Raw genomic sequence first — 15,977 nt, forward strand, 5'->3', positions numbered from 1 at the left:
GTGGTGTCTGAAAGAGTAACTGAGCTGATACTGATGGTTACCAGTGCTAGGTGGCAGCACAGTGACAACATAACCACATACCTCACTGGAGGTGCTGAGGAAAGTCAGGTTAAAATACTAGTTTTCAGCTATTATGCTCCTGTTTCACAGATTTGGAATATACACTATGGAAGCTGGGTTATTCTGAAGAATTTTAGTATTCTTAGTAAATATTACTAGTAAATTGAGAACTGAGGAGCAGAACGTTGAAAAGGATTTATTGAATCGCTTGATAAATGAAAACATTTTTTAGTATGTTCTGGAGCAGGCTTACATCTTGAATTTCAACATACTGGAAGCTGATTCTCTTTGTACAGTTGCTAGCTGTATACTTCCTTCTACATGTACATGGTCCACTTGTGGTACAAAAATCAAAATAACTTGGAGCACACAGTCCACTGAACATCATTCCTCTGGGTTTTGACCAAATTATTTCCTGATTTGGTCATCTAAAAAAGGATGTTCACTCATCTAAGATCTCTTCATCCAGATTGATATCTGTGGTATCAATATCCTCCAGATCCAAGTTATCTAAGTCATCTTCCAAGTCCAGCAGTGTCTAGGGAGAGAAAAGACTGGATGAGGAGGATACCACTATGGTTACACGTGCTGCAGCTTGTGGGATGGATCTGCACTCTGCAAACCAAGGCCTCATGAGGAACAAATGCTAAAGGAGGCTGGAGAGCAGCTGCCTGCTTGGTGAGGAAGCCTCTTCCACCAGTGCAGCTGTTTACCATGTGAGCAGCTGGGTTTGAAGTCCCTTTGTGAGGCCTGCCTGCTGAACTGGGCTGTTACAGTGTGCAGGCACTGGACACTGCTCTGGGACTGCCAGAGTCATGAGTGCAGCTGCTTGAATCACACTCACTGAAGTCTTAGTGTAAAATGAATTGGGTGCTTATACTTCACCTCATAAAACTGTTTGGGTACCTTTTGATCTCTTGCTGGAAGGTTATCAGAATTCTGCACAACTGTCTTCATCACTTCTTGTTTAGGAGAGGGAACTGGTTCTTCAGCCTTCTTCTAATGGCAAAGAAATTCCTTTAGTTTTTTTTTTTTTCAATTTAAATTCTTTCAACAAAAGCAGGTAAACAACAGCAGACCTCTAATGCCCCTTGTCCAGTGGCTCTCTTTCAGCTTCCCTCAGTTAGTCTTGAGCCAGATCTTCACTGTCAGAAAAGATTCTACTCCTCACTCCACTGGATACTATTTCCCTTCCCAGTATATTTGAAGCAGTTGATAATGGAACTGATAAAATGAGAACCTTCAGAAATTATCAGTTCATCTTAAACACTGGAGTGCTGTTAGTGATTTTTAACATCCTCAGCAGGAGAGACTAAGTTAGTTGAGACTGACAGCAAATTTTAGGATTCCAAAATACTGGGCTTAGTGTCCCAGATCCTATAATGGTTTAACACTTTCTTCTTGCTTCACTGCTGCATAAATTTTATATTAAGATAATTCTTCAGTCAGTACTATTATTGAAGCAATGGTACTATTCAATTAACTGTACTTAATTATAGAATTAATCTATCTCTTACAAAATGTTCCATATTCAGCCTCAGCTGTAGGAGACAACTGGGGTTTAGGGCTTCTATGAGAACATGAGCTGAATGCAAAGATGCACTGAGGTCTTGTTTTCAGCTTCTATGGCAAGCTAGTTCTCAGTTCTTTCCATTTGTTTCCATAGGTAGCCCAGACAGTTTGTTTATCATCTTTAACAAACAAGCAGACAAGTTTGATTTTGCTTTAATAGTATTTCCTTTGATGCACAAGAGGCAAAGAGTCACTAGAGAGGCTTGAGAGTAACCTAAGCTCTCTGCTCTGTCAGGGATGTCCCAAACTATGCTCTGTAGTGCAGAGGAAAAACCTCCTATGAGGAAAAACATACAGGCAATGGAGAGCTGTAGCTTTTCTGTTTCTCTTTCAGTTTCCAGTGCAGTTTTGATTTTAGATGTTTAGAGCCTCAAAGAGTTGTGCCAGTATCACTGCCTTTAAGAAACCCTCACATTATGATTTTCACATACAAATGTAAAGTGTATTTGACTTGAGCAAAATTAGAAGTTGTCATCTTCTGCTAAGGCTCTGAAAAGCTTTAAGTTTGTTTCAATCTCTATGCTTATACCTTATACTTGTCCTATTTTCTGCATAAGAATTGGATAACTGAGGTGGTAAAAAAATTAGTTTGTTACTTCAGACATTGACTAGGATCTATGTTCAAGTACCCAAGTAGGATTCCTGGCCAGTTAGTTGTGTTATTCCACAACCATGGAGCACACAACAAAGAACAGAGCATTTGGCATTGCTGTAACAGGCAAGTTTCCATTTCCAGCTGCAGTGTTTGTAAATGCAACTGGAGTTCCTTTTCTGGGGGATGAATTCAATGGAAAGATTCTAGAACTACTCACACTACACAGGGTGACCCAAGGTAAGGAGGAAGCACACAAATAATTTCACAGTCAAGAAGCTGTTAGTAAGTACAGATGTAGATGAAAAAGAATCTGAGGCAAAAGAACATGAAGCCAACTGCAGCACTACAGTCAAGGTAATAAAAGCAACCATTTGTCCATTACTGGTGAAATATTCTCCAGGGTAGAAGTTACTGTAAGATAGCAAAGTTCTCCCTTAGATTCATCACTGACTGACCTGAGATGGCATTATTCCAGAGGGCTCAAATCCTTTTGCTTCTTCAAGTAAGTTTCTTTCTTCATTTGGCTAAAAGTAAAAAGAACCCCAGACACGTTGAAGTGTTGCACTGAGTTGCTTAGAGCTGATTTTACCCAGCACCAAATGTTACTCTTCTAGAGACAGTAAAACCTTCTACTTACAGTGACAAGGGGGTATTCCCTGGCTGGCCTCAAGTCAGCAAGACTTTGCTTAACATACTCTTCAGCAACAAAAGCTTCCTTTAATCCAGGGAAAAGATTTTCGTATTCTGTGGGATCAGCAAGGGACTCAGCAGCCTTCTGGTTGACTTTAGAGAGGTTCTCCCTCCAGAGTTTAACAACCCTGGGGATGCAAACCATATTTGTTAGAGATAGCTCATTCAGAAAACACAACTCATGCTCTGCACATGCTTAGGAATTACCTTGAAACTTGGCTTGGCAAATACGTCCGTGCAAGGAAAGCAGCTTCAGGGAGACGCCCAGTTCTGATCAGCAGTTCCAAACATGAATCAAGCCTAAAAAGATTTCAAAATATGATTTGAACCAGTAAACTTAAAGACAAATTTTTGTATTAGAACAGCTGTTTATTGTATTCCATTCATTTAAGGTGCTTTCATTTCAGACTTTAGCTCTAGCAGCCATGTCCATCAGAATGAGCTTTTCTGAGAAGGACCTATGCTCATCTTTCTCCATGGAGTTTTCAGTTAGCTGAAATGAACTACTTGAAGAACCTGAGGGTCTCTGCACCTGAGACAGCAGAACAGAACAATCAGAAGCTCATTTGCTACTTACTTTCCCTGCAGGAAGTAGCTCATAAATGCCACATTATTCTTGCCATCCTTCTCAGCACCTTCTGCCAACTTGTTCACCATGCTGGCGTTCCCTGAAGCTGTGGCCAGGAGCAGCAGCCCTCCATAGTCCTGGGCATGGTGGAGACACTCCTGGGCTAAGCCAAACTGGCATTTACTGATGGCAAGCTCTGCAAGCTGCTTCCACTTCTGTTCTGACTGATTGCACAAAAAGGGGAGAGGGAGGGAAAGAAAAAAACCAAACCACTCACATTTCTGAACAGCATTTCAAGGTTTTCAGAGCACTCAGTATGAAAATACAAGTTGACTTGTGAAGGTGCTGTATCCCATGACTACACTTGTCTTCCTGTGGAGGTACTGCAATTACTGCAGCTTCCCAGCATGGCACAGTGAGTGCCAAGAGATCCCTACCTAGCTGTAACACTACATAAAATAAACAGCTTCTCAGTAAACATGGAGGGGAGAAGCAGGCATAACTCTGGGAATTTAACTATAACAATCTCTTAAAGCTCCCAAGTTAACTCTCAGAATGCTGAAAGCATCTGTGTCTGTAACTAGGTTAACATTCCTTCTAAATAACTGGATTATTTTACAGCAGGAACAAGGAGATCAACTCTCTGCATAATAATGATGGGACAAATCAGATTTTTTAGTGCAGCAGTCTAAGTTTGCCAAGGCTGGAACAAAGGTCTGAAGGCTTCAGCCCTGTCTTTCCTCCTCTCACTGTTAAGTACTGGAGATTAAGGCTTGGTTCTGGGCTCAGGTTTTGTACTCTCCAGGAGTTCCTGTGGCTTTCTGAGCAGACATCATTCTGTGTCCCTATCCCACAGCTTAGATTCCTTTGAATTACAGGCAGCAGAACTTCACCAAAGGAGTTGGAGGCATTTCAGTTGTGTTTAGGCAGTGATATTGCACCCCCACATACCACTGCCTTTTCTTACAGGGCTCTCAGAATCCAGGATGAATCACCCAAATTTACATCATTACCTCTGCTTCCACTGCAAGCTGATAGGCTATTTTTAATTCTCCAAGTTGAAGAGCAAGTTCAAAACGATGCTCTGGATCTGTAGATACTGCAAGAGCTTGTTGTTTGAAGCCCTAAAATAAAAATCTGACAGTGAAGCTGGGACCTGTCAGGTCAAACATAATCCTAAATACTTTAACAAAAGCACTCTGAACAGAAGGCTGCAGTGTTCTCAAACAAACAGGATAATTAACAAGAGTTAATGCTCACAGATACTATCACTGGGTTTTGCTTAGCAAACTCCATTAAGAATGTGAATAAAGTGATTTATTTAGTTGGATAACTAAGAAGAAGTTTTCTTGCCTGTTTTTCAAGAAAATGTGCGACCCTGGTTCTCTGTTCTTTTGGGATTGTGGGAAGAACTTTGTCAGCCATGCCGAAATCCCTCCTCATGACTGCAGTTTGATATTCCAGCACTGAGACCAGCAGAGAGTAACTAACAATGTTTAGCTCTTTATCACCCAGATAGAGCCTGTTGTCCTTGGGGATATAGCCCAGGAGATACATTGTTCTGGAACAAAAGAGAGAGCACTCAGCTTCAAGAGATCCACACAAAGAGTCTGTACAAAACCATTCCAGTAGCTCTTATGGTAGCAAGGATACTCCCCTCAAACACTGCTTTTCCTGGATGTACTCTGGCACCCAGCACTGTTCATCCCTCACAACTGCACTGCTGCCTCACAATACCCCACTTGTTCCCCCCCTGCTGCTCCAGCAGGGCACAGCAGCAGCTGCCAGGGTGCACCTTGAACCCCCTTCACTGAGAGAACCTTGAACACTTTCAGTGAAGCAGCAACTCACCTGTCCAGGTGGGCAATGGTGACAATCTCTCCTCCAACGTAGTAGTTGAGTCTATTCACAGAACTGGTGTAAATAAAGCAGTCACCGACCCACAGACCTGTTTTCACAATCTCCTGGATCTCACCAAGAACCTGCAAAGCAAATTTGGGGGAATTAGATACATAAAATGGTATTTCTAGGTAGCAGAAAGACTACTGCAATTTAAAATATAATTCCGTATTCTATACTTTAATCGTTGGGCAAGTTGCAAAATAAGTTTAGATATAGATTAGAAGTACATAAATGATAATTTCATTCTACATGCATGCTACCCTAATTGTTAACTAAGCCAATTATAAATCTAGGGAACAAGCACCAAACTAAGCATTAAGCAAGACAATCAAAGGTCACTTTCCTTCTGAAATTTTGATTCACCACTGAGGTTTTTTCACTTCTCAAACTTGAATAACATTTCAAAACTTGAAAATTGTAGAAAAAAATTAATCAATGACCCAACAGTGTGTTTAAAAAAGTATCTCTATAACTCTCAGACAATAGTGAACAGATGAAGAGAAATGTTGGCATCAAGGTCTGTTATGCTGGGATTCAGACAGGGATACACTCCTCATGAATCCCAAAAAAATGATTAAGTGTTCCTCAGGCAGGTGCACAATGTGTGATACTAAAAATGGTCTGGAAACTAACATTTAAATTGGACTATGTTAAGGACTAAGCTTGCTGCACTCTCTTGCTTCTACCATCTCTGATCTCATTCCACTTTTTAAACAGAAGGTACCTCAAAGGCATCTTCAATGCCATCTTCAGTGACACCTTCATGTGTTTCTTGGGCTGCTGCCACTTTTTCTGACAGGTACTTGAGAATGAAGAATGACTCCTCTGTAGCAATGCACACGAGCTCACCCGAGTCAGACCAGAAAATCTGTGAGAGCAGAATCAACAGTGGCAGTGTTACACACCCCAGGCTAAGAATGGGGGATGATGGGGGAATTAAGGGTTAAACACCCCAAGTCTAGAAGCTTTAGGACTGAGAAGTCAACACATACAGGGATTTTTCTGCCCTTTCTGCTACATGACTGAGATAAACTTAAATTATTACTTTATTATTGACAGCTTTGCTTCATGCAAGAAAACCAGTTTAGTAAAAAAAAATAATATAAATCAGTAAATCAGACAGGTAAATATCTTCAGTCCCATGCAGAAACTCACATGTTTGGGCTGGATTTCAATCCTGCGAATCAGCTCTGTGTTCTCCCAGTCATAGAATGCCAGGCCATTAACAGATCTGACTCCCAACAGAAAGCCACCATAGATGCCTACAAGAAAATAAAGGTGGAAGAAATCCACATTGTACAAAAACCATACCAACAGATCTATTTTTAAAGTATTTACCTTCTGCTCCAAAATCAGGCTTGAACGACTTCTTCTCTTTGAAATTTTTAAATATCTTTACAACACTGTTGCTCTCCCTGATTGCATACCTAAATAGAGATTAAATTGTAAATAAACAAAACAATTATTTTGTTTCCAAAGTAGTCAATTATTAAACTATAAGCTGCTACAAAGCAACTGCATTTGACTTATCTTCTAAAACCAGCAGAGTCCTAAAAATCCAAAATTTTCAAGCAGGAAAACTACTGAAAGTTCATTTTACATGCATGTTTCATGGCCTGAAAACTAAAGTAAAGTAGCAGCTGCAAATGTAATACAAAGGAAAAAACTTGCAAGACTTACTCTGAAGAGTCGTGTGCCCACACAAACTCCTGTGCAGAACCAAAACTCTTGTTCCTCAGAGCCATGGCTGTGTAGATGATGTATTCCCCATCACCACACACCACCACAAACCTGGGGCAGGAGAGAGAGGCACTTGTCAGATATCTGTGTCCAGGTCAACAGGCAGCAGCAAGAAGGCAGATTATCTGTAAAGGTAAAGGCTCCCATGCCCAAGGTAATCACTGAAACACAGAGCATGAGCTTTATATATGCCTAAAATGTCATGGAACTCCACTTCCTTCCTGAGTCATGCTCCTTCTGGTCTCCACTGAGCACCTCTTGGACTCTGGATCCCTTTTATTTGAGCCTGTTAACAAAAAAACCCCAACCAGTTCAAGAGAAGCGATGAAGGAATGTGTTACCGTCCATTAGGGTTGTGCTGGATTGTCTGAGGATAGATTTCACAGCTGCCCATATCCTTCACAGCCAGTGGCAACCTCTCTCCATCTTTGATTTCAGCATCTCCCATTGCTTTCAAGTTAGCCTGTTGGACTTCAGAATGTTTAGCCCAAATAATTTTTCCATTTGCATCCATGGACATGGCAGGTTCCTCACGACCAAGCTAGAAAGTAAGAAATAAGTGAGGCTATGGAAAAAATATATTGTTGATTTTCTTTTCAGTTGTAAATATCAAGTGAAATAGCCAATCTCTATGAAAAAATGCCAATTAAAATGCCAAAATGTCAGTATTTTACGTATGATTCCAGAATCAGAAACCAGTTGTTGTGCACACAGGACAGGATGAATCACAATTTCTCACTCCAAACCATTAACTGTACCTTAACAATGATGCTGCCCTCATCATAGCCCAGAGCCACGTTGTTGGAGCCCCTGAGGCTGGCCACACACCACACCCTCTCCATGCCATAGTTCAGGGTGCTCTCCAGGCGGTACGTGCTGGAGTGCCAGATGCGCACCGTGCCTGGGGAAAAACACAGCCATGGATCCCTTCAGCTCAGTCTGAGGGCAGCAGGGGTGCAGCCACACCACCACAAGAGCTCTGCCCTCAGTGCTTTTCCTGTCCTTTCTACACCAGAAAATCCCAAGTTACCGTCTTCAGAGCCGGTGATGATGATGGGCAGCTCCGGGTGGAAGCTGACACACGACACGTTCTGAGCGTGCCCTTCCAGTGTCTGGACACAAGTTTTATTCTAAAAGCAAGAGAGAACACAATGCCACATTTTAACCCCTACTTCTTAAAAAAAAAAATCTCCTCCAAATCCAAAATAGATCTGAAAATTCTCTAGATTTCTTACATTTGCAAGGTGTTCAAACAACAGCAATAAGCTATTAAAAGCTGATTGTATTGAGCTGTACCTCCTGCCCAGAAGAAAGTGTTTCCCCTGACAGAAGTGTTTTCCTCTAGTTTCAGATGTGTTTATGGCTAGAAAATATGCTTACTCAGAGCTGCATAGCACATTAAAGCATGATAGAAAGCTGAGTTCACTGTGAAAAAAAAATCATAACCAAATATTGCATTCCAGGTGAAAACAGATCTAATTTAGGCCTTTGGTAAGAATGTTCATTCACACAGTTGTGAAAGTCAGGCTGCTCTGCTTGAGGTAACTAAGACTGGAGCCTGTTCAGTGTCTCCAGCTGCACATGGGGACAAAATCCCAAGCACTGCTGTGTAATATTCATGACTGCATTGAATGCTTAAATGAGCAGTGCCAGCTTCAACTTGTGGGCTTGGATTTACTCCAGGGCAATAAGTTTTAGTGACCAGAAAGTACCACCTAACAATTTCTGTCTCACCCTTCTGGCCATTCAGACACTTGTAGACAGGGAGAGCTCAGGAGCTCTAGGCTCCAGCAACAGAAGTGAATCCCTGGATTAGATCTCTCTTTCCTGAGGAGCATTCAAGCAGGGCACCTCAGCACTCCTGCCCTGTTTGGGGGTACAAACACTGCATGGGTGTGCATGCAACACATGGGACTGTGACAATGTGCACAGGATGGAACAGGAGAGGGGGAAGCTAGAAAGGATGAAACAGGAGGAGGGGAAGCTGTAAAGATTGAAGAAAAAAAAAAAAAAAGAGGAACAGCTTAATCCACAAACATGAGGTCTAAAAGGCAGGAAATCGATTTGTCACAGGAAAAAAATCTAACGACAGAAAGTTTATACCAAATGTATGAAAAAAATGTATAAATGGCAGCCTGCACAAAGGCTCCTGAAGAGCTGAGCACACACCTGGTAGTCCCAGATCTTCACCAGGCGGTCATCTGCCCCAGAAATGAGGTATGGCTTGTCCCCACCACTGTAATAGTCAATGCAGTTCACTCCTTTCTCATGGCCTTCCAAGGTGAAGTTGGGAGAGGATGATCCAAGCTGCCACACCTGACCAATAAAACACAAACACTTGTACCCAGCCACCTGCTGTGTCCAGGTCACCCTTGGCACACACAACAGGTGTCCAGTGAGAAATAACACAGAATTCCAAAGACACTGTTGTTTTCTGAGGTAAAAACCTCAACAACTGCTCAGCAAACTACAGTCCTTCCCCCAATAAACACAAATAATGTGCTGAATTGCCCATGCTCTCTGCTCATACCTCTAAACATTGAAATTGGTTGCTTTAAACTTTTTTTAAGGACATGAAATCATATAAAGCACTGTTTTTAAGAAGTACCACATGTTTATAAAATTAACTAGTAACTGATTGTTATTATACATGAGTTTCCTCCATGTCCTGAATTTTAATTTTTCCAGCTACACTCAAGAATATCAAATCTCATGTTAAATGAGGATACACAATGAAGCAAGTCAAGTGTAGATATAGTAGTGTTTTCTCATGTTTATCACATCAAATCAACATTTCCATGCACCTGACCTCAACATCTGTGGCCATATGAAATTAGTGCTGGCTTTTTACAGCCAATATACTGATGATGTACAGGAAATGTGAGGAAGTGTCCCTGCTCAGTGGCTGAAAATCTGGAGTCACAGATATTTAGTAACAGGTGCTGTTTAGTAACAGCCATGAGAAGGCTGAAGGCATCACTGGAAACAATTCCATGCACAGACAGCCAAGGACATGCAAGTAATGGGAGAGACACCTTTACCAGGGTTGTTTTTTCTTTTTAGTGCACAGTTAAAGTCTTTCTCTGCTCTATGGCTTTAATGCTCCCAAATCACTCACTGACAGTAAAACCATCACTCCTCTCCCATTACTCCTATCCCATATTTCTGTGCAGTCCAAATGGAGATACAGCACTTAGAAGAGTTTAAAGAACAACTTTCCAATTGTTAGAGACAACAGGGGTAAATTTACTGAATTACTTAGCAGGTGCCTGGAGCAATGTCCAGGTCTTTGTTCAGTCAAAATTCTATTACTGCACCTGCTTTTAAGAACACTGAGCCATCATCCATAACAGGATTATTGCTTTGTGTGCACTGATAATCACTTAATGACTAAAAACCCCAAATACAGCTTCTCTACCTTAATTGTCCTATCCAAAGAGGCACTGGCAAACTGGTTATTGTCTTTTGGGTTTATGACAATCTGCATGACGTAGTGGGTGTGTCCTTCAAACACCTGAGAACAGGACCATTTCTTATCCCAATCCCAGAGTTTGATCAGCATGTCATCTGGAAAAAAACACAAACAACCTCCTTCAAGTGCATAATCCTCCACAAGTTCATGCTACAGGCTGGAAAGGAGGCACTGCTAATCATCTATTTGCATCTATAGCATTACCAGTCCTTCAGAAGGACCAAAGGGAGATGAAAGCTGTCTGTTGCTTTCAAGTCAGATTCCCAGCTGAAAACTTACTCTAAACCACAATGAAATCTTTTTAAAAACACAACCTGAGCTGTTATTTGAGAGTTTGCCACACTAATAGGCACACACACAAGTGTCTCCTCTGGCAGATATTAAGAGAAAAAGCTCTTTTCTCTGACAAGAACACAAGCCATTATATTTTAAATTCGAAGTGCAAACGATATTCCATTAAAAAACCATGAACACATCTACCAAGAAGCAACAAAATGACAACTGTCACATTGGCTCCTTGCTCAAGGACTCCTGAGTCTTCCCAGAGGGTGCAGGCCCTCACCCCACAGCAAAGAGGAGCCTGAGAAGAGCTGAAAGTGAAAAGATGCCAAAGGACTCTCACCACTGCTTGTGAGGATGAAGGGCTGCGTGGGGTGCACTGCAATGCACCGGATGTAGTCGGAATGGGCCTCAAACATGTGAACTCTTTCCAGGGTGTTGTAATTAAAAACTCTGATCTGCATGTCATCCTGGAAAAGGGGGGAAAAGCCACGTGAAAAGAAGTCTCTTGGGCAGTGCATCTTCTGTGCAATGCAGGGGAGCTAGGAGAAAACATTCCACCCCTGAAGACAACAAAATGTTTAAGGAATTTTGCTTGCTAATGATACAAATTATACTTGGATTCAGAAGGTTATAAATTACTGCTGTCTCAAGTCATTTATGAAATTGAAAAAGCAAATTTTCATTTTTACAAGTAACTGAGTCATGGCAGCATATGGTAATGAAATGGAAACACATTTTTACTCTGGGTACAGGGCAGAAGACTAGGAAATGAAAGTTGAGAAAAAAAAACATTTAGGCATTACCTTAATTTAGCCAAAAAATATTCACTCCATAAAGAAAAATGTGTTACCAAAATCAGAATACAATTATTCCTCTCAAGGTAATTCACTGAATAAAAGCAGGCATTTTTTTTTCTAGTGATGAGCAAAACTAAAAATTATTTTTAATATAACCAAGAAAAAAGTAGAAAGCGATTTCAAATTCATCTTACCTAGGACTGTCAATAGTTTCATCTTAGTAAAAGCAGCACCTATGGCACTGAGTCAGAACTCTGTGCTGAGCATGTTCCAGCTGAACTCCATCTACCTGGCATTACCTGCACAGTCAGTCACCTTAGAGGTTGCTCTTTTTTGAAATGAAAATTTAAGCTTCTAAGCTTCCTTAAAGGAGAAAACTTCTGGGAAACTGTAGTGAAGTGTTCCCCTCTCCTCTACAAATTCAGATCAGATCAGATTATTACACGATGCAGAAAGTAATGGCATGAAAATTGATCAGAGAAAGTGCAGCTGAACAGGAAATCACAAGAGGAAACAGCTTACAGCTCCAGTAACAACCCAGTTCTTCCTTGCCACGAACTTGGCAGCTCTCACAGGCAGGTCACACACTTCAAAATTCTTCACCAGAGTCTGAAAATAAAACCAGTTAAGTTTATAGCACTGGAAAAAATACCAACTTTGAAATGAGCTCTATTTTCTTAACAGTGTCCAATACGTCACTTCCTTGTCTACTGATACATTGAGAGCAGCCAGTTAGCAGCAGCGACTGAAGAGCCTGTACAAATTCCCTTTCCAGCACCAGCTCCACAGTTGTGCACATTTCCCAGCGAGGCCCTCACCTGTGTCTCGTGGTTCCAGACACAGACACTGCCGTTGTAGAGGCTGGCCAGCATCCATGGCTCCGTGGGATGCAGGTCCACGCTCTTGACGCGGTCAGAGCGCGCCGTCAGCTTCCGCTTGATGTCCAGGCGCAGAGGCTGGGGGAACAACCAACGGGAGCACCAGGTGACTGAGCAGCAAACTGCCTCAGGAAGGGACAGGGAAAGCTGCACTTCACTCCTAGAATGAAAGGATCCAACCCTGCTGCCCCTGCAGGCAGAAGGTTACTGCTCTTTTCTATCTGTCTGTGTATCTGTTTTTGTAGGAAGGCTTCACATCCCCACCAATGGCAGTGGCTCTGCTGAATTTAATTCTGGAAAATTCAGATTTGTAACTCCGGTAGAGTCAAAAAAAACCCCCAAAAAAGATGCACTCCACATCCTCCTGGTGTCCCTGAACTATGAAAGCAAAGCAAGGAGAATTTGCTCCTAATACAAATCTAGAAAATAAATCTTCCTGCTACTTCACCTGACAAACCAGGAAGAAAAGTCAGTTACCACAACAGAGCACAACATTTGCCCATTGTAGATTTACTTCCATTCACAATTCCAAAATTATGGTTTAGAATGGAACACTGTCTGGTAAAAACTGAGAGCAGGGAAAAGTTTAAGTCTTTCCCTTACAAAGAAGGCTCTGACCTTCCACTTTAATCACTGGCAATGTAAAGCTGTTGCCACAGAGCAGGGGTCGCTCCTGGCCCCTCGCTTCCCCTCACGAGGATGCTGGAGATTGCTGTGAGCTCTCTCCGAGTCTCCCGCAGGCTGAACAGACCAAGTGTCCCAAACCGCTCACACGGTATTTAAAAGGCATGAAGTCTAGCAAAGTGATTTTGTAATATATTCGAGGCATTGTGGATTCCTTTGGACACTCACTGGAGATCATTTAACGCTGCTTTTATCTCAGAGAACTCAGTGGATAATGGCTGACCAAAGAACACTACATGCATTAATAAAACCTGCAGTTACCTATGTTAGACGCTGCAAGGAACAAAAACCACCTGGTTATCAGGTAGTATCTGAACCATGGCTATGACATGGGATGTGCAGATGAGTTTGGGTTCTCTTCTCCTGCTACAAACACCAGGAAGGCAAGCACAGCTACGCTCGGCTCCGCGCTTATCCCGGGAAACGCCGGGAGCTGCAGCTCCCGAGGGCCGGGAAGGGCCGCTCCGAGGGCTGAGTGCGACACGCACCCCGAGCCCCGGGACAGCCGCTCGCTGGGACTGAGAACAGCACGGGCAGCACCGCGCTGCGGCCCCGGCCCCGGTCCCGGCCCCTCATGCGCCCCGTCCCCCGACTGCGGGGCTGCGCTGCCTCGCCAGGGCCGGCTGGGATGGTCACCCTCCCGCAGCGGAGGCGAGGCGCTCCCCGGGACCCTGCGTGTCGCTCACCATGGCGCCGCTGTGCCGAGGTGCCGCCCGGTGTCCCCAGGTGCCGCCCGCTGTCCCCGGCCCCGCTCCGCCCGGGCTCGCTCCGATCTCCGACGTGGAGCTTCCGGGCCCGCCGCTCTCGCGACAGCCCCGCGGGGCGCCCCTCAGTCTCGCGAGAGCGAGGCGCTCCCGCGGGATGCCGGGAGGTGTAGTCGGCGGCGCGGGGCAGGGTGGGAGTTGTAGTCGGCGCGCGCTGCCTCAGGCGCGGGGCCGGCTCGGGGCTGGGGAGGCACCGGCTGGGATGGGACCCGCCGGGACCGTGGAACCCAGCCCCAGGCCCTGGTACCGCACCCCGAGCGGCGCCCCGTGTGTCTGAGAGCGCTTACCAAACCCCTGAACCCTGTCAGGCTCGGTGCTGTGCTCACCGCCCTGCGGAGCCTGTTCAGTGCCCAACCTCCCTGAGAACAGGCTCAGTGTCTCCTGACCCGGCGCTCTGCCGTTCCCCCAGGTCCTGTCGTTGTCACCACAGAGCAGAAGTCCCTACCGGCCCCTCGCTTCCCCTCACGAGGATGCTGGAGATTGCTGTGAGCTCTCCCCGAGTCTCCTGCAGGCTGAACAGACCAAGTGTCCCAAACCGCTCATAGGCATCCCCGCCTTCACCTGCTCGTGGCCTCCTTTGGACACTCCCAAGTAGCTGAATGTCTTTTTCTGTACTGTGATGCCCCAAACTGTGTCCCCTCAGTGTCCCCGCTGTGACCCTGGACCCTTCAGTGAGGAGGTGTGGTGACGATCTCCAGGAGTTCCCGGTGCTGTCCCCCCGGGGCTGTCCCCTCAGTGCAGTCTGGCTGTGCCCGGCGCTGTCCCCTCAGCGCGGTCTGGCTGAAGTTCCCGGCGCTGTCCCCTCAGTGCAGTCTGGCTCTGCCCGGTGCTGTCCCCTCAGTGCAGTCTGGCTGTGCCCGGTGCTGTCCCCTCAGTGCGGTCGGGCTGTGCCCGGTGCTGTCCCCTCAGCACGGTCTGGCTGTGCCCGGCTCTGTCCCCTCAGTGCAGTCTGGCCGTGCCCGGCGCTGTCCCTTCAGTGCGGTCTGGCTGTGCCCGATGCTGTCCCCTCAGCGCTGTCCCCTCAGCACGGTCTGGCTGTGCCCGGCGCTGTCCCCTCAGTGCGGTCTGGCTGTGCCTGGCGCTGTCCCCTCAGTGCAGTCGGGCTGTCCCCTCAGCGCTGTCCCCTCAGTGCAGTCTGGCTGTGCCCGGCGCTGTCCCCTCAGTGCGGTCTGGCTGTGCCTGGCGCTGTCCCCTCAGTGCGGTCGGGCTGTCCCCTCAGCGCTGTCCCCTCAGTGCAGTCTGGCTGTGCCCGGCGCTGTCCCCTCAGTGCGGTCTGGCTGTGCCTGGCGCTGTCCCCTCAGTGCAGTAGGGCTGTCCCCTCAGCGCTGTCCCCTCAGTGCAGTCTGGCTGTGCCCGGCGCTGTCCCCCCAGCGCTGTCCCCTCAGCGCGGCCATGGTGGCACTGCCAGGGGACAGGAGCTGGTGACAGCGCTCCGAGGCCCCTGCCAGGGAGCCCGGCATGCCCATCGCCCCTAAAGGCAAGCACTGAGCCTGGCCAGTGCTGCACACCCCGAGACAGGCAATGGGACACTTTTCTCAATCATTGTGCCAACTAAAATTGCTGCAACTCCAAACAGCATCTCGCAGAAACATAGGGAATGTGAGGGTTTGGGAAGCACCAGAGCATGAGGAACCACTCCTGAGGGAATTTCTCCTACCCCCCCTCCCAGACTGAAGCTGTATCTCTAAAAATTGCATCTCCCACATTTTGTTGTATAAAGGAGAGGAATAACACAGAGGATCTTTATATTTATTGGGATCCAGTTAAAGAAAATTCTCTTTTTGATACAAGTGTTCAGCTGGGGATTAGGAGCCCTGTGTACTCCATCCCACAACACTGCAAGAAGGATTACACTGGCCTGGAGTGTTTACAGTCTGAAGGATATAAACAAACAAAAGCCAGAGAGACAGAACAGTTACTGCAATTCTTGTCATTTTCACTTCGAGGGAGAAAAGACAGATAATTAAATCTTT

General features: G+C 45.2%; 1 protein-coding gene across 3 annotated transcripts; it reads right to left on the reverse strand.

Annotated features, from left to right (window-relative positions):
• Positions 1–240: 240 nt before the first annotated feature.
• COPB2 (COPI coat complex subunit beta 2) lies at positions 241–14,031 on the reverse strand. 3 transcript variants are annotated; one of them, XM_066557013.1, is made up of 22 exons: positions 13,927–14,031; positions 12,497–12,634; positions 12,201–12,287; positions 11,222–11,348; positions 10,546–10,694; positions 9,297–9,443; positions 8,158–8,257; positions 7,886–8,028; positions 7,469–7,668; positions 7,068–7,178; positions 6,726–6,814; positions 6,543–6,649; positions 6,112–6,255; positions 5,337–5,467; positions 4,839–5,046; positions 4,499–4,609; positions 3,495–3,709; positions 3,125–3,217; positions 2,865–3,045; positions 2,683–2,751; positions 967–1,056; positions 241–598 (listed from the first exon to the last, which is right to left on the reverse strand). In XM_066557013.1, exons 1-22 carry the CDS (start codon positions 13,927–13,929, stop codon positions 503–505), a joined length of 2,739 nt encoding a protein of 912 aa, XP_066413110.1. In that variant the 5' UTR covers positions 13,930–14,031; the 3' UTR covers positions 241–502. The 3 variants fall into 3 exon arrangements, with proteins under 3 accessions (XP_066413110.1, XP_066413109.1, XP_066413111.1); XM_066557012.1 differs by having other exon boundaries at positions 967–1,059; XM_066557014.1 differs by lacking the exon at positions 967–1,056.
• Positions 14,032–15,977: the final 1,946 nt, after the last annotated feature.

Source organism: Molothrus aeneus, chromosome 10 (assembly GCF_037042795.1).
Source record: "Molothrus aeneus isolate 106 chromosome 10, BPBGC_Maene_1.0, whole genome shotgun sequence".
In the NCBI taxonomy this organism is placed as follows: domain Eukaryota; kingdom Metazoa; phylum Chordata; class Aves; order Passeriformes; family Icteridae; genus Molothrus; species Molothrus aeneus.